At 35.0% G+C, this 22,581-nt stretch overlaps 1 protein-coding gene across 4 annotated transcripts in view; it reads left to right on the top strand.

Moving 5' to 3' along the window:
- WDR7 (WD repeat domain 7) overlaps positions 1-22,581 on the top strand; it is a 363,555-nt gene that overhangs the window by 105,101 nt on the left and 235,873 nt on the right. For 3 of the 4 annotated variants that reach the window (XM_032310817.1, XM_032310820.1, XM_032310819.1), the window contains exons 15-18: positions 562-1,331; positions 2,823-2,911; positions 18,488-18,586; positions 21,018-21,136. In XM_032310817.1, the coding sequence (XP_032166708.1) occupies positions 562-1,331; positions 2,823-2,911; positions 18,488-18,586; positions 21,018-21,136 (1,077 nt within the window). The remainder of the gene's footprint in view (positions 1-561; positions 1,332-2,822; positions 2,912-18,487; positions 18,587-21,017; positions 21,137-22,581) is intronic. The other variant, XM_032310818.1, reaches the window with a different exon arrangement.

Here is a 22,581-nt window from a genome sequence, read left to right as displayed (position 1 = left end):
CTAACTTTCTCTACATTTGGCTAAAAGGGACAGTAGAGGAGGAGAGAGATCTGTAGAAGAGCGGGCGCAGTCAAAGGATAACACTCTTTGTGAGAATCTAAGTAGATCTGTGCAAGTTCCGAACTGAGGGAAAAGAATCTGTGAATAGGCAGAGAGTGAAGGGAACGTGGAAAGAGGAGGGATTTGATGGTACAGCAACTTAAAGGGACGAGTCGCTGTGATAAATGGATTTTTCTTTCAGGCGGACCAGTAGTTCATTCTCAGAGAATTTGCATAGAGGTTACTGACATTTTAGTCTCTTCTATGAGTGAAAGGACTCTGCTTCAATAACAATTTTTTTTTTGTTTTTAAATAATTGACCATTTTATATTTGTTTCAGCATAAAATCGTCATAAATTCACATTTTTTATATTCTGCTGATTGGTGCAGTTCGTGCGTTACTCTTAATGGTAGAGGCACCGAATATGCATTCAAGTTCTTCTGTTTATTCCTCATCCGTGAATGTATGCAATTAAACCCTTTATAGTTATGACCATTTAAAAAAATTTTTTTTTTTTGCAGGGAAATTTGCCTAAATATTCTCATAACTCCCTGATGGTTCAAGCAATAAAGACAAACCTAACAGACCCGGACATACATGTGCTTTTCTTTGATGTGGAAGCGTTGATTATTCAACTCCTGACTGAAGAAGCCTCTAGGCCGAATACTGCGCTTATTTCCCCAGAGAATTTGCAAAAAGCATCTGGCAGTTCAGACAAAGGGGGCTCTTTTCTAACTGGAAAACGCGCAGCAGTTCTCTTCCAACAAGTGAAAGAAACCATCAAAGAGAACATAAAGGAACATCTCCTTGATGATGAAGAGGAGGACGAGGAGCTGATGCGGCAGCGAAGAGAGGAGAGCGATCCAGAGTATCGGTCCGGCAAATCTAAGCCACTGACCCTGTTAGAATATAATTTAACAATGGACACTGCAAAACTGTTCATGTCGTGTCTTCATGCCTGGGGTTTAAATGAAGTTCTGGATGAAGTTTGCCTTGATCGCCTTGGAATGCTGAAACCGCATTGCACAGTATCTTTTGGTCTCCTATCCAGAGGAGGTCACATGTCCCTGATGCTTCCTGGTTATAATCAGTCTGCTCGGAAACTGTCACATGGGAAAGCAGAAGTAGGAAGGAAGCTGCCTGCAACCGAGAGCGTTGGAAAGGGAACTTACGGAGTGTCCCGAGCCGTCACTACACAGCATCTCCTGTCTATCATATCTTTGGCAAATACGTTAATGAGTATGACTAATGCAACTTTTATTGGTGATCATATGAAGAAGGGTCCTACCAGGTGTGACCATGATAGTTTGATTTTATTCTCACATTTCAGGGAAAAAAAAAAAGAATGAAACCTCTTTTATTTTTCTGTTTAGTACTTTTTTTTTTTTTTTGGTTCTGCCTACCTTAGCATTTTTGTGTCATCTCAGTGTTTCCCCTTGAAATTTTAAAACACAACATGCATGATTTAAAGCATGTTTAATCTTTATTCAAACATACTACATAGCTATTTAAACTGAGTAGCTCAGTTCAGGTTAAGTAAGTGAGTTAGGGACTAGCTCTTAGAATATAATCTTAGAATTGTATCCACTTAAAGTTTGCGTTGACATTTAATTCAAAGTGTTATATTTGGTTGAAGTGCTTCTTTATGACTTATATGTAATGAATGATAGGTGTCTAGTAATTAGCTTCAGAATTTTGTGAGAATTTTGTCAGAATTCTTCAGTTGGGAGAGAGAAAACTTTTTTTAATTGTAAGAGAGTATTATTTTAATATTTCATGAATATTGAACCTGATTTGTTATTATCTATTTTCTAGAAGTCATGAAGGCAACTTTTTTTTTTTTTTAAAGATTTTATTTATTTATTTGACAGAGATCACAAGCAGGTAGAGAGGCAGGCAGAGAGAGAGAGAGGAGGAAGCAGGCTCCCCGCTGAGCGGAGAGCCCGATGTGGGACTCGATCCCAGGACCCTGAGATCATGACCTGAGCCGAAGGCAGAGGCTTAACCCTCTGAGCCACCCAGGCGCCCCTGAAGGCAACTTTTTAAACTGTGGTTTTATTATCCTTTATTGAGAGTTGATCATATTGAGAAATTTTTAAAAATCAAATACTTAAGTAGTACTTACCTAGTGTCTGGTTCTGATGTAAGTACTTTTATAGATACTAGGTCATTTATGCTCTTAACCCTAGAAGGCAGGCACTGTTATCCTTTTACTACAGATAAGAAAACTGAGACACAGGTTAAGTGATGTGTCTAAGGTCACACAGGTAGTTGAGTGGTGTTAAAAGAATTCACAGGAGACATACTGCCTCGGAAGTTCAAGATTTCTAATGCCGTATTACTTTTTTCAGATTTTAGAGATGAATTCTTTTAGACTCACTGTATTGTTCCATGAACTCATTTGGACCAATCATACAGGGAACGCTGAAATCTCAGCATGCTGATACTGAAGAATGAAGGACTAATTACGATATTATTTGTCAGTGGTAGCACATTAAACTGTTCAGAAATATTTCTTAAATTAGTATAAAGCATAAATTATAGATATGAAATTTTTGCTTGCTATTTGCTAATCATTCAATTGATTAAAGTTTGAAAAGGAAAATGTTAATAGGTAAAAACAAAAAAACCCCATCTTTTTGGAATGGTAAATTGAAAATGTTCTCTGTATGTTTCTTTTGCAATTCATTGAGGACTAGAAAGTTTAATATTTAAATGGTTCTGGAAATATGAAAGTATGAATGTATATATACATATATTTTCTTCTTTTTTTTTTTTAAAGGCCACCTCGACCAAGCACCCCAGACCTTTCTAAGGCAAGGGGTTCCCCTCCAACTTCCAGTAATGTTGTGCAAGGACAGATTAAACAAGGTAAAATTAAATCTTATTAAGTAATTGACCTGACATTTCAGCTGTAGAAACTGAGGAGGCATAACTAATGTATAATCATAACATTTTATTTGTCTCATATTGTTAAAAGAGAGAGAAGTTGTTATATTCCAGATGTAAATACAGATAATTAAGATGTCAGTTAAAAATAAATCAGATTTATTTAGAAACTGATAAATGAGCATATTTCACATAATTTTGTTGTACTGTCTTTGACCCAATTTTTATGAATTAGGGGCATCTTAACTTGATAGCACTAGTGTTTTAATCATGTGTATCTTGAGTTTAAAAGTTTTACCTGTTTTTTTAACTACATTTATAAATGTTTTAAATTCATGTTTTCATACTGTATCTATTCTGTTATTTGCCAGTAGTTCATGCTTTGTAATCCACAAGTGGAAAAACTTTCTTTTTATGTCATTATGTGTCTTAATTTTTTTTTTTTAAGATTTTATTTATTCATTTGAGAGAGAGAGCATGAGAGGGGAGAAGGTTAGAGGGAGAAGCAAGACTCCCCATGGAGTTGGGAGCCTGATGCGGAACTTGATCCCAGGACTCCAGGACCATGACCTGAGCCAAAGGCAGTCGCCCAACCAACTGAGCCACCCAGGCACCCCTGTCTTAATTTTTGTCTGTAGCTTTGTTTTTCATTAGTAGATAGAAGAGAAAATTGAGTTTTGCTTCCATTATTATCTTTTATGTCCATTATAAGAGTGGCAAATGAGGCAACCAGAGTTGGGGGTGGGGGGTGACTTCTGCTTAGAGAGCTTTCCTTCAGGCCTAGAGTTAATTCTGACTCTCTCAGAATGTGATAAAAGTGAAGAAGAAGCGAGCAAGAGATGAGATCATGAAGGTTCTGCCTGTGAATGGTGACTTCAGGGTCTTCTCTTTTCCATAGTTTCTGTTTTAAAGATTTTTAAAAAAAATTTTTTTCCCATCCCTAGGACAAGTACTTTTCTCTTTCTTAGCTTATTATTTGGTATTTACTTTAATATCTTTAAATAGATGCCTGATTTTCAGTTGTAGGCACTGCTGGCTTCTCATTCTGGGAGATGGACTCCCACCTTCTCTACTCCTACTCCCAGTGTTCGTTCGTTCCAACCCCTCATGCCCACATCCTTTATTACCCTTCCTCTGATGAAAGATACAAACTCGTGTAAAATAATTCCATGTTACAGAAAAGTTTTGGTTGGATAAATTTTTATACTTGTGTATGTGTGAAATACATATACAGAAAGGTACGCAAAACGGAAGTATGTAGCTGAGTGACTTTTACACGCTAAACTCCCTTGTAACTACATCCGTGGACAAGAGCTTGAACACTGCCATCATGCCCGAGGGTTCTGGTATGTTCACTCCCTGTCATTAGTGCCCTCTTCCAAAAGTTAGCTACTGTCTTGACTTCTGGGAAATCACTTTCTTTCTTTGCTTTAGAGTTATACCACCCAAGTTTAAAGCCCTAAATACTGTAGTTTAGTTTTGCTGTTCTTTGAGTTTTATATGAATTCCGTCAGTCATGGAGTATGTATTCTTTTGTTTTTGGTTTCTTTTATGAGATTTTTCGAGGATACTGCGTTTGAGATTTGCTCATTTCATTGTTTATTTTTATTGTTCTGTAATAGTCTGTAGAATGAGTGGACCACAGTTTGGTCATCCATTTTCCTATCAATAGACATTTGAATTATTTTCATTGTTTTTCGTAAATCTGCAAACGATCTTGCATTTGAATCTTAATGTACCTTATCAGTATCAGTACTTCTGTTGTGTATATAACTGAAAGTGGAATTTCTGCATATGCTTTGCTTTAGCAGATAATACTATGTTTTTCCAAGTGAGTGACTAATACATATCCATCAAAATGGCTAAAGTGAAAAAGATGGAAAATACTGGGTTGGCTAGGATATGGAGCAACAAGAAGTCTCATAGACCACTGATGAGCTAATGCTCAGCAGTGAATGTAGCTAACCCTGAATATATTCCATATCTTTCACTTGAGCCATTTTGGTGTATGTGCAGTAGTCTCTCAAGTGTTTAATTTACATCCCCCAATACCCATCAGAGTTGAATACTTTTTAGGTATGTTTATTGCTCATTTCTACATATGTTCTTTTGTGAAGTGCCTGTTCAACTCATGTGTGTCTACTAGGTTTTTTTTTTTTAAATGACTTGTAAGGGTTGATCTGTCACTGTCCTTGATATGAGCCCTTTGTTCTATGTATTGCAAATATTTACTTGCCTTCCGCTCTTATCTTTGAAATTCAGCATCTCTCAATTTCAGTGGAATCTAATATATCAATTTTTTCACTTACGATTAATATTTTTGTGTCCTATTTAAGAAGTCACCTTGATACCTCTACTCTGATAATCATGAAGATACCCTTCTGTTTTATAAGCTTTATTGTTTTATCCTTTTTATTTAGATCTGTAATCTGCCTACAATTCAATTTTGGGTATAATGGGAAGCAGGGGTCCTGATTTGTTCCCCACTGCTTTGCAATGCCATCCTTGTCATAAATAAAAATTCTTCTATATGATCTGTTTCTGGGGCTGTTTGAGCCCATTGACTTGCTTGTGTATTCTTGTTCCTTAATTACTGTAGCTTTATAGTAGGACTTGGTATTCAACAGATAGAGTCTTCCCGTCTTATTCTTTTTTTTTTTTTTTAAGATTTTATTTATTTATCTGACAGACAAAGATCACAAGTAGGCAGAGCGGCAAGCAGAGAGAGAGGAAGGGAAGCAGGCTCCCTGCTGAGCAGAGAGCCAGACACGGGGCTCGATCCCAGGACCCTGGGATCATGACCTGAGCTGAAGGCAGATGCTTTAACCCACTGAGCCACCCAGGCGCCCCTTCCCATCTTACTCTTAAAGAATGTCATGGCTATTCTTGTTTCTTTGAATATCTCAATTGTCATTTTAGAGCTAGTTTCTCATTTGTTATAAAGACCTATTGTGATTTCAACTGGAGTTTTATTGAATTTGTAGATGAGTTTGAGGAGAATTAATTATCTTTGTGGGTTCATTCATTCAGTATATTCCTGTATTTATTTAGATCTCATTTAGCTGTTGTAACTCTTTTATAGTTTGATGTGTAGAGGTCTTATATACTTTTTATTTAGATTTTTTCCTAGGTAAGGATTTTTAAAATATTCTTATAACTGGTATTGAATATTTTGTTTTCTGTGCCTCTGGTACAGAAATGCAGATGATTTTTATATGTTGACCTTGTATCAAGCAGGCATGCTCTTCATCCATTATTTGTAATACTTTATTTGTGGATTACTTTGACTATATGGACAGTCATATGGGATACTTTTTCTATTCCCAGTGTTTTCCCTTTATTTAGCTTTAAGCTTTCATAATTATTATATCTCTTGTATGCTTTTTATAGGTAATTTATAGGAAATTAACTTTCCATTATTCCTTTGCTAAGTGTTTATCATCAGTATATTATCATGCTTTTTCTGTATCTGTTGAGATGATTATATAATTTTTCCTTTTATTCTGTTTTGATGTGTTATCATCTTATATATTGTTGAATTTGGCTTAATATTTTTTGTTTAGGAAAAAGTTTTCTCTTCTTTCTCTTCCTATTCCTTTTTTTTTTTTTTAATAAGTAGCCTCCATGCCTACCATGGAGCCCAATACAGGGCTTGAACTCACAACATTGAGATCAAGACCTAAGCTGAGATCAAGAGTTACACACTTAACCAACTGAACCAGCCAAATGCCCCAATTTTCCTTTCTTCTAATGCTCTTATGAAGTGTTACATTATGCAGGTTTCAAAAAATGGATTAAGGAATCTTTTCTTTTTTTCTGTTTTCAGGTAGAATTTGTGTAAGATTGACATTCTTTCTTCCATGTATGTGCAGTAGAATTTGAACATACAAATTCTAGAGTTTTCTTTGTGGAAAGTTTTAAAATTCTAGGTTTAATTTCTTTCATTCTCATGTGACACTAAAGATTTTCTGTTTCTTCTTACGTCAGTTTGATCAAGTAGTACATATTTAGCGATTTTTCTAGTTCTTTTAAATTTGTTGTCCTTTGAAAAGGTACTGTCTTTCAAATTTTTTAATATACGTGATGATACCTGTGGAGAGCCATGCAGCAGGAGCAAGGAGTCACGTACTAAGCAAGGCATGAGAGGCCAAGGCTGTAGATAGTTTGCCTTAGGAATGCGAGCAGATGCAGGGAGTCACGTACTAAGCGAGGCCTGAAGAGTGGGAGGAGTGAGAGATTAACCCAAGGACTGTGAGTGCATTCGCGGGTGACTTTTGATAGATACCAGGAGTCAAGGGAAAGGCACATGATCTGTAGAACAAAGAAAACCTATGGAGTCACGTACGTGCTCACGAGCACGATGCATGCACATAGATAGTCCTTCTGATTGGTAGTTTTGTTAGTCGTGGTATACTCTGATTGGATATAGTTCGCACTTGGTGGATATATACTTGGGGGTCTTAGACTGGGTCGGGGGTCCCCGGCTGAAGATTGTGAATAAAGAAGTTTGCCACTCACCTCGCCTACGGGTCGTTCTTGCGGGTCGAGAGCGACAGATACCATCATTTTTGTTCCTGATGTTTTTAATCATTTGTATCTTCCCTCTTTTTTCTTGATCAGTCTCATCAGGCACTTATCAATCTTATTAGTCATTTTAATGAATCCTCTGTGCCTTTGTTTTTCCTTTCTAAGTGCATATTTTTTCCTGTCTCACTGAAATCTGCTGTTCTCTGTTTTTTTTTTTTTTTTTTTTTTAAAGATTTTGTTTATTTATTTGACAGACAGATTACATGTAGGCAGAGAGGCAGGCAGAGAGAGAGGAGGAAGCAGGCTCCCTGCTGAGCAGAGAGCCCGATGCGGGGCTCGATCCCAGGACCCTGAGATCATGACCTGAGCCGAAGGCAGAGGCTTAACCCACTGAGCCACCCAGGCGCCCTGTTCTCTGTTTTTTTTTGTAGTTTAATATGCGGTTTATTTTTAACTTCCTAAGGTGGATGGTAACTTACCAATTTTTAGCCCTTTTTCCTTCAGAGTAAATAATGTTATCTGTGAATAAAGACAGTTTTGCTTCTTTTCAGTCAGTTTGAATTTTATTTTTCTTACCTTATTGCACAGGTAAGGAGTTAGAGAATGCTGTTGAATTGAAAAGTTAGAGCAGTCATGCTTGCCTCATTTCCAATACATGGGATAAAGCATCCAATCTTTATTAAGCATGATATTAGGGGCCCCTGGGTGGCTCAGTGGGTTGAAGCCTCTGCCTTTGGCTCAGGTCATGATCCCAGCGTCCTGGGATCAAGCCCCGCATTGGGCTCTCTGCTCAGCAGGAGCCTGCTTCCCTTCCTCTCTCTCTGCCTGCCTCTCTGCCTACTTGTGATCTCTGTCAAATAAATAAATAAAATCTTTTTTTTTTTTTTTTTTAAAGCATGATATTAGTTGCAGGTTTTTCTTAAATGAACAGAATGTTAAGTCAGGTACCCTCTATTCCTAGTTCGCTGAGATTTAAAAATTATGAATGGATGTTAGATTTTTTCAGATGATTTTTCTGTAGTTGTTGAAATTAGCAAATGATTTTTCTCCTTTATTTTCTTAAGACAAAGTACATGAACTTTTGAACTTCAAAACAATCTTGAGGGTGACTGGGTGGCTTAGTTGGTTAAGAAACTGCCTTCAACTCAGGTCATGATCCTGGAGTCCTAGGGTCAAGTCCCGCATCAGGCTCTCTGTTCGGCAGGGAGTGTGCTTCTCCCTCTGATCCTGTCCCTTCTCATGAGTGCTTGCTCTCTCTCTCTCTCTCAAATAAATAAAATCTTTAAAAAAATTAAAAAAAAAAAAAACCCTTGAGATCTTATGTTAGACAACACTTGGTCATGATGAATTCTTCTTCTTCTTACAGATTGCTGGTATAATTTGCTAAAATTTCTTAAGAGTTTATGTTATGTTTATTAGGGATTTTGGTCTATAGTTTTCATTTCTGATAATGTTCTTTGTTCAGTGTTGGTAATAGGATAATGCTGGTCTCGTAGGAATTAGGATGTTATCCCCCCACGACACCCCCCCTTTTCTTTGTATTTTCTGGAAGGGTTTGTTTAGGATTGATTTTATTCCTTATTCGTTTTATCTAAATTCATTATTGAAAGTATGTGGGCCTGGAGTTTTCTTAATGGGAAAGGTATTAAGTACAGATCTTTATTTTTAAAGATTTTATTTATGTATTTGACAGACAGAGATCACAAGTCGGCAGAGAGACAGGCAGAGAGAAAGAGGGAAGCTGGCTTCCTGCTGAGCAGAGAGCCCGATGCCCGGCTTGATCCCAGGACCCTGAGATCATGACCTGAGCCGAAGGCAGAGGCTTTAATCCACTGAGCCACCCAGGCGCCCCTTAACTACAGATTTAAATGCTTTAATAGATACAGGATTATTTAGATGTTTTATCATTATTATTACATCTTTGGTGAACTTTGCTATTTTCTGTCAAAGTTATTGGGGAGAAAAGCTTAATATTCTCTTACTTTTCTTTTAATATCATATCTGTAGAAATTGAAATGGTACCCTCCTCTCATTTTTGTTATATATATTTTATGTTTTTTTTTCTTTTCTCCTGAGTAGTCTGGCAATGGTTGTGGCTTCCATTATTCTTTCTTGAATTCCTATTAGTTTTTGCTTCATGTATTATACAACTCTCTTATTAGGTACATAAACTTTTTCTTACTGATTTTTTTTTTTTTTACTTTTGTCATTATGAAATGACCTCTTTATCTTTGATAGTATCTTTTGCTTTGAAAATCTACTTTGTTTAAAATAATATAGCCAGTTCAGCATTTTTGGTTACTGTTATTGCATAGTATGTATTTTCTTGTCCTTCTACTTTTTCCCCATTTGGGGTCTTTACATTTAAATTGTGTTTATTATAGACAGTATGGCCTACTTTTTGCTGTAGTGTTTAAGCCATTTACATTTAATGTGGTTGTTGATATAGTTAGTTTGAATCTGTCATTCTGCTATTTTTTCTCCTGTCTCATTTGTTCTTTGCTCCTTCTTTTCCTTTTTCTACTGTTTTCTTTTATGATTTCACTTTATCTCTTTTATTGACTTACAAGCTAATTGTTTATTTTGTTATTTTAATGGTTATTTTAGAGTTTCTAGTCTACAGAGATCTTTAATTTATAGAGTCCCTTCAAGTGATATTATACTATTAACATTTAATATTAAAACTAAAATGTTATACTTGCATTTTTTAAATTTCCTGAACTTTAGTCTATCTTTGTTTTGTATTTTACATTTATGTATTTTATAAACTCTTCAAATCAGTATTATTTAATAGTTAATTGTATTTTAAAGAGATTTAAATAAGAAAAGGAATACATTTAGCTATGTAATTACCATTTTTGGTGTTTTTCATTCCTTTATGTAGATCCAGATTTTTGTCTGGTGTAATTTTTTTTTCTCTGCCTGAAGTAAACATTTCTTGTAGTGAAGGTCTGCTATTCGTTCAGCTTCACATCTGAAAACATCTTTATTTGCTTTTGATTTTGAAAGATATATTTTGTCTGGTATAGAATTCTAGGTGGACCATTTGTATCTTTCAGTACTTAACAGAATATTCTATTATCTTCTTACTTGCTTTGTTTTTTTTTTTTTTTAGAGATTTATTTATTCATGAGAGAGAGAGAGCGAGTGTGCATGTGTGACCACGTGTGAGTATGGAGAGGGAGAGGGATAACAGACTCCATGCTCAGTGTGGAGCCTGAAGCAGGGGTTGATCCCAGGACCCCAAGATCACAACCTGATCTGAAATCAAGAGTCAGATGCTCAACTGAGTGAGCCACCCAGGTGCCCCCTCATTTGCTTTGTTTTTAACAAGAAATCTGATGTCATCTGTATTTTCCTATTTAACATTAAAATATATATTTTTTTACTTTATTACTCTTGCTGTTTTAAAGATCTTCTCTTTGTTACTGGTTTTGAGCCATTTGCTTATGAAGTGCCTTGGTGTAATTTTCTTTATGTTTCTTGAGGTTGAGTTTATTGAGCTTATTATTTTTTATAGTTTTCATTAATTTAAAACATTTTTCAACCAATATTTCTCCAAATATTCTTTCTATTCTCTCCTCTCTTTCGTGGACTCAAATTATATATACATTAGGTCACTTGAAATTGTTTCATAGATCACTGATGCTTTATATTTGGATTTTTTTCCCCCTGTGTTTTCATTATTTAGTTTCTGTTCCAATGTCTTCAAGTTCATTCATCTGTTCTTGGCAATATCCATCCTGGTATTAAAAGACGAACCAGTGTATTTTTCACCTCAGACATTATGATTTACATGTCCATAATTTTGATTTGTATCTTTTTTTATATCTTCATTATTTCTATGTAACTTTTTTCAGTATATTAGCTATAGTTTATACCCTTATTTGATAATTTTGACATCTCTGTCAGTTTGGGGTTCATTTTTAATGGACCCCCCCCCCCATTATGGACTGTGCTTTCCTGCTTCCTTGCATGCTTGGTAATCATTGTTAAATGGCAGACACTTGGATTTTACCTAGTTGGGTACTGAAGATTTTTATATTGTTATAAATCTTTTTTTTTCTGTTGTAACTTATATTCTGGATACAGTTAAGTTGCTTGGAAACAGTTTGATCTTTTTCTGGTCTTGTTTTTGATTTGTTTGGTGGGTTTAGAGTCATGCTCTAAGGCTAATTTCCCATTACTGAGGCAAGAGCTTCCTGAGTATTCTATCTAGTACCCCATGAATTATTAATTTTCCAGTCTGGCTGGTGGAAGCAACATGGTCTTTGGCATTATAGTTTCTTCACACACATGAACTGATCAGTGCTCTGACTATTCCAGGGGGATGTCTGAAGAACTTGATCTCTGAAGCTTTCTTCTCTCTGTCCAGTGGATTCTAGCTGCTCTGGCTTCCTGAGACTCTCAGCTCTGTCTCTTCAACTCAGGGAAACTGAGAGGCTCTTCCTCAAACTTCTTCCCATATCTTGGTCGAGAAACTCCCACAAAGCAATAAGCTGGGGCAATCATAGTGCTTGCTGTTTGTCTCCCAACTCCTGACTCTCAGTTGATCATCACTTGATGTCCAGGGACTTGAAACCATTGTTTTATGTGTTTGGTTGGGGGAGTTGTTTTAGATGGGATTATAAATCTGTTTCATGTTACTCCATCTTGGCCAGAAGTGACAGTTCCTCTCCCATTACTTTTAAAATGTTCTAAATGTACTATTACTTCATAAAGTAAAAATCCTTTATATTGTATATAGTTTCAGTATTTTTAGAGCCATTACTTCAGAGAGAAATGGAAACAGGCTCACAAAGGTAAGAGACTTGTTTAAAATATGGTTAGTTATAGTGGTATGATTAGGATACAACAGCACCTTTTAACTCTAAGTCTGTGCTTGTATTTATGTCCTAAATCCATTAAAAATATCTCCCAGTTTACACTGTACAAATCAGTGGCAGGGCATAATCTCCTCTATTTAGTTAGTTCAGAGCTTCATTGATGATGAGTTCCTGTTTAGGGGTGCCTGGGTGACTCAGTTGTTAGGCATCTGCCTTCGGCTCTGGTCATGGTCCCAGAGGCCTGGGATTGAGCCCATTTTGGGCTTCCTGCTCAGAGGGGACCCTACTTCTCCCTCTCCAGCTACCCCACTGCTTGTGTTTCCTCTCTTGCTGTCAAATAAATAAATAAAACCTTTTAAAAAAAATCAGTTCCTGTTAGAGATGGTATTTGTTTTCCTCATCATTACCATCGTTATTATCATTCTTTGTAGTTGATGTTTCTTCTTGGATTACATTTTCTCCCTCTGTAATCCTAGCAGATACAAGCTGTCCAGTTCAATCTGTGACATTGTTGTGATGCATTGTGTACTCCATCACCGTTACGGCATTGAACTTACTCACCCGGTCAGATCTGAGGACGTTACTTTGATTTGAATACTTTAATGCTGCTCCTCTCATAAAGCATCACGTTTTGAGAGCAGTGAAGAGGGGGAGAGGGACACTAAGAATTGAGGCTTTTTCCAAAGCGTTTATTTAAGGCAGTAGAGTTAGGAATTTCCATTTGAAACAATACAGATGCTTATCTTTTAAAGCGAATAAAGATTAGCAATCTGTAGTGAGAATTACATTATAAAATACTTTAGGATGGCATGATGAAACTCACTTTCTATTTGAATATTGAAAATATAGAGTGATTATGTCTTTAATAAATATTTATTAAGCCCTTTTTTCCTCCAACTCTATTTGGTCGTTAGAAAAATTAGTCTGATGTATACTCTCTTGAGTAGTTTATATACATCTATCTAGTAAATAACTCAATGGACATAAACAACTAGCTAGTGTAAGAAACGGTAAGAGAATGGACAAAGCTCTGAGTTCTCTGACTACAGTAGAGCAGTGAGGGTATTACATTTTTGTCTTTCTGTCCTAACTTAGCTCGGTTTGCTTTCAGACATTTTCCTCTTTCCTTATGTTTTCTTTTCCTGACTCCCACTACATTGCACATTGACTCACAATCCATTCCTCAAGCTGAATGCAAACATGAATATGCTCTTTTTCGATAAACTGTCACTTACATGTTGGCTAATACTTGTTCAACTGCAAAATAATCTATATGGAGTAAAGACTTTAGTTGCGGATTGGACCTTTTGTAGACGTTTGGGTCTAAGAATAAAGATGATATAGATAGTTCAGCTAACAATTTCTAATAAACATTATCAGGGTATTTCATTGGAAAATAATTTCTTCACGAGAGCTTTATTTTGTCTAACAGTGGGCTTGTTCATTCAGTCTTTGCCAATCATTAACATTTACTGACAGTCATGTCAGTACTTTTTGATAAAGTCAGTTTTTATTTATTAGACACTTGATTGTGTACTTTACAAAACATCTTACTTGAGAAAGGGATCAGACTAAATTGTTGTTCATAGTTATACAGCCCTAAATGGCCAATAGCTTTAGGCTTATCTACATCCTGATACACTGTACTTCTCTTGGTCAGTTAAGTAATGTTATAGCCTAAGTCTTTGGTGTGTGTCTCTAGTGCCTATCTTGACTGTGACCCTCTGTCTGCGTTAGTAGTTACATCGTTACTCAGTGGCAGGTGTGGAAGCAAGTCTAAGCAATTTAAATATGTAAGATTATGTTACAGTATCTGCTATTTTATTTTTCAGAAATGGGTTTAATTTAGGTTGTCTAAACTTAGAAGTAGGAGGTAGTCATTGTTAAATCATTTCAGGCATCATTTATACAAATTAATCAATAGTTTTTCACCATCCTTTTCTAGGTTCTATAGCAAGAAGTATGGAGTACATATATCAGGTCAATGGATGGACCTCAAGACTCGTTAAAATTTTGTGTTTGAACTTATATGCCTTTAATTTTAAAAAATTGGTTTATGACTTTGGTCTTTGGAAGCTCAAAGGGCAGGCATTTGTTCTCTTTGTTCTTTTTTATTCACTGATTTAGTACAAGTTCTTGGGAACAGTAGCTGAAGCATAGAAGGCACTCAGTAAATATTTGGATAAGTGAATCTATAGATACCTTCTCTTTATGCTTCTAGTGTTGATAAGTCAGTAACTCGGGGCTGGGTCTTTAAGGCTGACAAAACAAATCTCTGCCTTCATGGAGCTTATGTCTAGTGGAGGAGATCCAGAGGAAAGTGCAGTTGGTGGTAACATTTTCATTAGTTATTTGCTTTTCCTACCAGACTCTGAGTAACTGCAAGCAGCATCTTTGTCTAATCTTTATGACTTTTTATATGCTTCGCCCAACATCTGGCACATAGTAGGTGCTTATTGTTAATTAAATGAAATAGAAAATTTGAATAGCCTCCATATGTCTAATTCAAGTTGTTATTTATATTATCCCTTTATATTTCAATGTAATAAACTCTTCCCCCCCATGGTGCCTGGTCTTAGTTCATTTTTTTTTTTTTAGATGTTAGTAATGAAGGAGGCCTTTTACAGAAGCAGGATTTTAAAAAGTTTTTTAATTTTTATTTTTTGGACTCTGACTAGAGTTAAAGGCCAAGGTAAAATTGCCATTACATCTGAACTTATTCCAGTTCTGGTATAATCCATTGGCGATCTGGAGGTTAAATAGAGTTTTACTGTATTTTTCAAACATTATTAGCACTTTTTATTTTGCCTTGATGTATGTCTATCAGAATACTATCTTGGGCTGTTAATTCATTCTGCTTTATGGTAGGTCCTTATCTTTTCTACTTCCTGGAACCTTGTACTTTCCTATTGCCGTTAGACTTTTTGTGCTCTTCCATCATAGCATTTTAAGGATATACTTTTTTCTTAGACTTTTTGATTAATGATTTATCCAAGTGCTTCATGTTGACTTAAAAGATGATGAGAATGCTCATCTCCCATAGACATAAAGGGCAGATGTTGCTCTAAGATCTCTACATTGAATGGCAGACCTAGTGTGGAATGCCTTCTTCTCTGTTCTCCCCTCTCAAAGCTTTGTGATTATCCTGTAACACTTTAGGTAAAGTGATTCATTATTAAATAATTTTATTTGTGTTAAACTTTGAAAAACTTCTTTACCCATTGCATTTGGTTTTACAGAAAACTTTCTAGATTTTTCTTATTCTCTTCTGAAAAATGTATTGAAAGGGCTATTTGTTTTCATGTACCAGGAGGCTAATGAGTTTTAGACCAATAACTTGCTACCTAAAGTATGTTCACTTTCTATCCTTTGTATATTTAGCATGTCACAATGGCAGTAGGGAACAATGGAGTTCAGAGTCAGATTTCAAATGAAGACTGAAATAGACCTATTCAGAAACTGAAAAACCAGGGATGTTGTAACATCAAGTTCTATGTAGATGCTATTTAACGGAAAGCGTGTGGTTGTGTGTGTGTATGTTGTCACACAGTTCGTTTATCTTTGCCTATGATAGTAAGTAATTGAAGAGGCTCTTAGCTGCAAAATTTAAAGAACTTTCGTAGGTAAAATAATAGAACTCTAGCCACCTCTGTCATCTCCTGAAGCTATGCTGAGACTTTTGCCCTTAGGCTTGACTAACCTTTAGTAAGAGAAGTCAATTGATAATTGACATCGCAGCTTTTTTGTTTTAAGAAACCAAATGCTTCTTATGCTTCCTGCTATGAATTGTCAATATTCAGTGCTACATATGACTTCCTTCAGATTCATTATTGTCATTAAGCCTTGAGCTTTTTGTTTTGGGAGTGGTAATCTTTAAATTTCTTTTGCTGACTTCTTTATATGTGGACAGTTTTAAAAGCTCAAGCAGAGTTAATTTGAATTTCTCAATTAGTTATAAAAGTAGTTCCAGATTCTGCAGTCTCAGCTGTGAGGTAGTCTGAATGAAGTATTTTTTGGTGGTGATGCCAAGATTTTTAAAGCATAGTAAATCTGATTCCTTGATCTGTCTAATAGTATTCTTGATTTTTGTGTGTGTGTGCTCACAGAATTTATTAAAGGAAAATGTAAATTTTTTTCCCTTATTCCTGTCATTCAAACAGTAGTCCAAAAAAGAGTCTGTTTATTTACTTCATTAAAAATAAACTTACATATATTGAACATTATTCTGTTAAGAGCTATTGTACTTACTCTAATAGTTTTCTCAGTAGCATTTCTAGTTTCCTTTATGCTTGTGACTTACAGAAGATGGAGTTTAATCCCACTACTTACTTGACAAGACTAGGGTAATGATCACTCAGTACTGAACTTTTATTCATTTGTATTAAATTTCCTCAACTCTCACTCTACTGTCCTCTCACTTAAGAGTAAAATCAGGTATCACAGCCTTTTCAGGGATGATAATAATAATTTCTTTTTTTTTTAAGTGAAATTATGGAAAATTCCTAGTTGTTGGAAGCCACCAGAGGAACTTTGTGAACAATTTTGGTGGCATGAAAGTTAAAACCTGAAAATTTACTCTCTGCCATCCAGGCTTGGCAACTTTTTTGCATGAGGAAGTGAATATTTGATAGGCCATAATAACTGAATTTGTAATTAGAAATGATTTATAAAATAAAAAATTTATTTAATAGAACATAAAAATATTTAAGATTTCGTCACAAGATTACAGTAGAATTCTTATGTCTTAGGAAATGTGCAGTTAAGAATAGCTCTGTTTCTTTCATAAACATAACATAAAATTATTATAATTTCGTAAGGGACAAAAACAGGTCTGTGTATAATAAAAACAATTATAATTTCCCAGATGAGACTTTCATATGTGCAGAATGTGCTTCTTAGGGTATATAGAATGGGATTTTTTTTTTTTAAATTTTTTTTTACTGTTCATGTACTTTCAGTTCTACTGGTTACTACCTCACACGTGCCTGATTGACATTATGATGCATTCGTGTGGAAATTATGAAAAGTTGTTTTCATGCAGCTGTCCTGCGGTTACAAAGGAACTTCACTGCATGAAAAACAAACATATCATTCAGGGGACAATGCTTAATCTGTTCAGGAGCCCAAACCTATTGCTGTTCAATGACAGAAGAAAGGAAAGGGATTAATTTGAAGATACTTGTGCATGACATATGGTAATTTCTCCATAGGAAGGAAGTGTCAAATGGTGACCTCTAAATCTTACCATTGACCTCCAGTTGTAGAATGTGTGTGCCATACGGTCTTTTTGCCTTTTCATATGATAATTGAAGCTGAAACATTTTCCTGGGTAATATGACTTTTTGGGGGGTGGGATGGGGTTGCTGCATGTATTTGATGAAGATTAGAACATTCATCGTAATTACTTTGAGAACACAAACATGGGTATCATAAAAATATTTTTTAAACTAAAAATGAAGCTATGTTAGGATTCATACAAAAGTTGTTTAGTATATACTTTATAAGTTGGCAGATTTTAAATTGTATTTTTATCAAAGGAGTGTGGAAAATTGAAATGATTTCAGTGGATGTTGGTTTGAGATATTAAAAAATAATTTACATATAAGGTTAGGAAATAAATCATTAGAAAAATGTAATTGGGGGGCGCCTGGGTGGCTCAGTGGGTTAAAGCCTCTGCCTTCAGCTCAGGTCATGATCCCAGGGTCCTGGGATCGAGCCCCACATCAGGCTCTCTGCCTGACTCTCTGCCTACTTGTGATCTCTGTCAAATAAATAAATAAAATCTTAAAAAAAAATGTAATTGGCAGTATGACGACCAACTTAAAAGTTTTCAGTATGTGATACATTTTAAAAATTGAATTACATTCTTGCTAATTCTTAATATGTCTGTCATTTTTTACTTATAGCCTTACTTGTTTTAGAACTGTTTTTGTATCAATTGGTACATCAATAAATTAGATTATTAAGTAGATTTTGGTTTTAAGAGGAATTTGAACTACACTGTGATTGCTGTTCGGTAAAATATATCCTTTCCCTGCCGTAATCCTCAACGATCATGCCCTTCTGATGAAAACATCATTTTTCAGTTCTCCATTTACTATATTTTGCCAACTTTGTTTTTCATTCTTCACTAATATTGAGCTTTTTTTCAGAAGCCGCTGTACCTCAATTCTCTCCTCTTTATTTCTTCTGTTTTCTCTGCAAGTTCCTGCTCCTGTCATTTCCGCTCGGTCTGATGCTGACCACTCTGGCTCTGACCCTGCTTCTACTCCTGCTTTACATACCTGTTTCTTAGTAAATGAAGGTATTCTCTCTCAACTTCCTAACAACTCCCTCTCAGTCTGTGCTTTATTCTGATATGACATGTTCTTTTTATCCAGTTTACACATTTATCTGCTTTGTTATATATGAGATCCTAAATTTTCCATTTTTTTTTACTTTATTTGCTAATGTCAGTGATAAGGGCCAGCTAGGAAAATGTAATGCTGCTCGCGGCAGGTGTACACTGTATTCTCGTAACCTCGAATGCCATTAAAGAAGGGCAAAGATATGCTAATCTTTGATGTGAAGTAGGTATTAAAAAGTGGATTGGTTTTCATAATGATGTTTGCTATGTGATCTCTGGTGTTAGAACTAATGAATCTGTTTTGCATGTTTCATTACTCTGAGGTTAGAGGAAGATGTGAGGGGTCTGTTTACATTATCATTAGAGAAGCCTTCAGAATGTTGATCAGCACCTATGATGATAAACAGAGGAATTCGCCTGTTTATCCTCCTTACTATTTCTGTTTCTGGATGAGGCAAAAATCCAAGGTGTAGTTAGGCTATCATATTATCCCGATGGAGTTAACGCTAGGTGAAAGTGTTTTTGGAACTCTGAAAATGTGAATGGAATCCACAAACCTTTTTTCCCCAAGAGCCACCATAGGGTTATTTATACTGCCTGGAAGCCTAACGGAACTTGTGAGCTCTGAGTTCTATCCACTGTCTTCATTATGGGCTCTGTCTTCACCAGATGTATAATATAAAGGAAATTTTATAATATCTCAAGTGTAATCCAGATTGATTCTGACTCTTCACTAGAAAGCAGTATTAACAATCCATTCAAATGGAAAGAATTGCGTAGTATCTGAAAAGTACAGAGCCCATGTTTGACGTACCACTCATTTGGAGAGAAAACATGGGAGCACAAAAGTATAACTCATTTTTTGTTTGGCTTCCCTATCATAGACATGTGCTAAGGTTAGTGTGCTAGGACTGGATTTTAACAAAAATAATTCAGGTCAAATTTGTTAAACTATTGTGAAAGAGTAATTTGTTAGTTCAAAAAAAAAAAAAAAGCTTTTGACTTTGGACCGTGGTGAGAATCACTGTCCTATTAAAATTCAGCTCATAAATAACACTTCACATGTTTATGAGACATGTAATTTATATTTACATATATGTGTGTGTGTATAAGTGTGTGTATATATATATATATGTATATACTCTCTCTATATATGTATATATACCCTCTATTGAAAATAAATTGGAATCTAAAATGTGTGTGCTCATCATCTTAATCATTTAATTATATATTCTCAGTTGATGAGAATTTTCTTACTGGAAGGATAAATCTTTAGATAGGTAGCTTATCTGTTACTCACTTATTCTCTCTCTTCTCTCTGTCTATCTCTCTTCTTTAAGCAATCCTAGTAATTATTTTGAATTTTATGATAGGATTCTTTTTGTTTTAGATTATTTCCAAAACAATGATTTGTTAAAATTCTGTGATCACTTATATATGGTAGTAATTGCTTTTTTGCATTCATTTTTGATTACTTGTCTTTAAGTGTTATCCCCTGTGGATAATGGTAATTATTGTGGATTAATAGTAGCTTCATACATGATTTGGGAAGACTGAGGCATTTATTTTGTATATATTTTTCAGACCCCTTTGGTTGAAATGCTTATTTGAGCATGTCTGGATACTGTTACTTTTAGATATTGCAGTGGCTTCCAGTGTTTATTTTCTTTAAATAATCAAGTTCCATATTACGGATTAGAATTTTGGAAAAAAAAACTTTTATTCCTGTAGATTAAAGTTAGTGATAGTTAAGATGTTGTCAATTTTGGATTATCTGGTTTTTATTTTATGAAATGTCTGAATTCATTTTTCCTCTCAAAATTGATGTTCTGTTACTTACTCAGTTATGATTGTGATTAAATATCTGATTCATTTAGTAGGAAAAGAGATCAATAAGTATTAATTAAAGGCCCTGTGATAGACAAGGGAAGACATCTCTGTTGACTGACAAAGGTGGTCATACACAGATGGCCAGGCCTTAGCAGACATGAACTTACTTTGGATATCTATGTGAATGCCCTTTTAACTGAAAGTAGTTTCAAGTCTACAACTCTAGTACATTTTTATTTCTATTTTTTCTCAATTCTGATGGTGTTTTATTTTAGAGGGGCTGTTTAGAAATATGTTTTCCTTGTAGAATTTGTATGTACTTTATGTGGAAGTTTATTTTTGTGTAAGACTTTGACATTTCTTGTAAGTACCAATTACAAGATTTAGAGATAAACTGCATTTGATATAATTTGTATAAAATCTCTAATAAATTGTAATCATTTCTAATATAATTTAGCACATTTGTCCTTTTTGATTTTTGGTTTATTTAAAGAAATGTCTTTGAATTAGGGAATGCTAAAATGCTTACAGTATTTGTAATATGTTACATTTTTAACAGGATGGAGTCAGTTAGCTGCTATGCATTGTGTGATGCTACCAGACCTGCTGGGACTGGATAAATTTAGGCCCCCACTTCTAGAGATGCTGGCCCGAAGATGGCAGGATCGATGCTTGGAGGTAATATTGATGTGGTATGGATAGATAACAAAAACATGAAAGCAGTAGACAAGTGTAAATTTGAAATGAAATGCTTAATATTTATCTAATTTCTTTTCACCTGTTTATTTCATAGAAAATATGGATTCATGATTTTTTTCCAGTTTATGTGTGAGTGGTAATGTTCCAACTTGCACGTTTGTTTACTTTTGAATCCAATGAATAATTAACCAAAGGTTTCATATACTTTATAGGACTGTTTCTTTGAGTGTTAGTTTCTATAGAGAGTGTTCTGTATAGATTAACATACATGCATGCTCACATACATACACCCAACTCCCTCAAAATCACACATTGAGGTATAATCGCATCAGTCAAATTCTAAGTGAATAGCCCTTGTCCAATGGAAGATAATGCGTTATAATAAAAGAAAGTCTTTGGAATTCGAAGAGACCCAGGTTTAAATATCAGTTCTGCCAATTATTAACTTTGTGACCCTGGGCAATTTACTTAAGCTATTTGAAGCTCATTTGTAAAGTGGGGATAATAATATATTCCTCATGGGATTGCTGTCAGGATCAAATCAAATAATGCAAGTAAAACAGTACAGAGCCTGACACATGGTAGGAGTTCATAAATGGGTAGCTATTATTTTGTGTTAATGGACTTATGCTGTATTAGACATCGCTTGAATATAATATCACCAGGGACTTGGGAATGTTTTATGGATAGAGATTTCCTTTATTATGGCATTTGACCTATCTAGCTATAGCAGTTTGTATCATTCAAGATTTTAAATTTATCAAATATAAATATTTCCCCCATCTGGTTTCTCTTCCCTCAATTCTAAGTAGAATTGTAGCATACTAAAATTTCATGGGTTTGCATTGAATAGTATCTGAATTCACTTCAAAATCAGTTATATTAAAAACAATTTTTATTCAAACTCTTATCAGACATTGCTGAGTTACCTTTTCAGTGACAAAGAGTAAATAAATTGATTGATAGACCACTTGACAGTTGAAGAGCTTCTTTGACCTCATGCTTGTGGTAATTTGCCAAAATAAAACTCAACTAAAATTGCAAGATAAAAGTGTGCCACATTGAAGGACAAACTGAAATGATGTAACTTTGAGAACTTGTTTCCTTCTATAGAACTAATGCCATTACACAGGATTGTATTTTGCCTATTTGTTGAAAACAAATTGTTTAAACATGTCTTAGGTATACAGGAATTGTGCAGATTTATATATAGGTTCATGCAAACAATACTTAGTGTATAAAGAAATTCACTAGATAAGGTTAAATTTCTTGAGGCTAAAAGAGAAGACAGAGTTTAACAGTTCTAACAGTGACTTTTAACACTGACAACTATTTGGAAATTTAAGGTGAAAATCAAAGTACAGGAGTGTTTTAAAAGCTTTGGAAAATGAAGTTTTAAACCCAACGCTGCATAAATGTACGAA

This window comes from Mustela erminea, chromosome 13 (genome assembly GCF_009829155.1).
Source record: "Mustela erminea isolate mMusErm1 chromosome 13, mMusErm1.Pri, whole genome shotgun sequence".
In the NCBI taxonomy this organism is placed as follows: domain Eukaryota; kingdom Metazoa; phylum Chordata; class Mammalia; order Carnivora; family Mustelidae; genus Mustela; species Mustela erminea.
The sequence above is the reverse complement of the archived record's forward strand: the minus strand, read 5'-3'. Positions and strand labels throughout refer to the sequence as shown.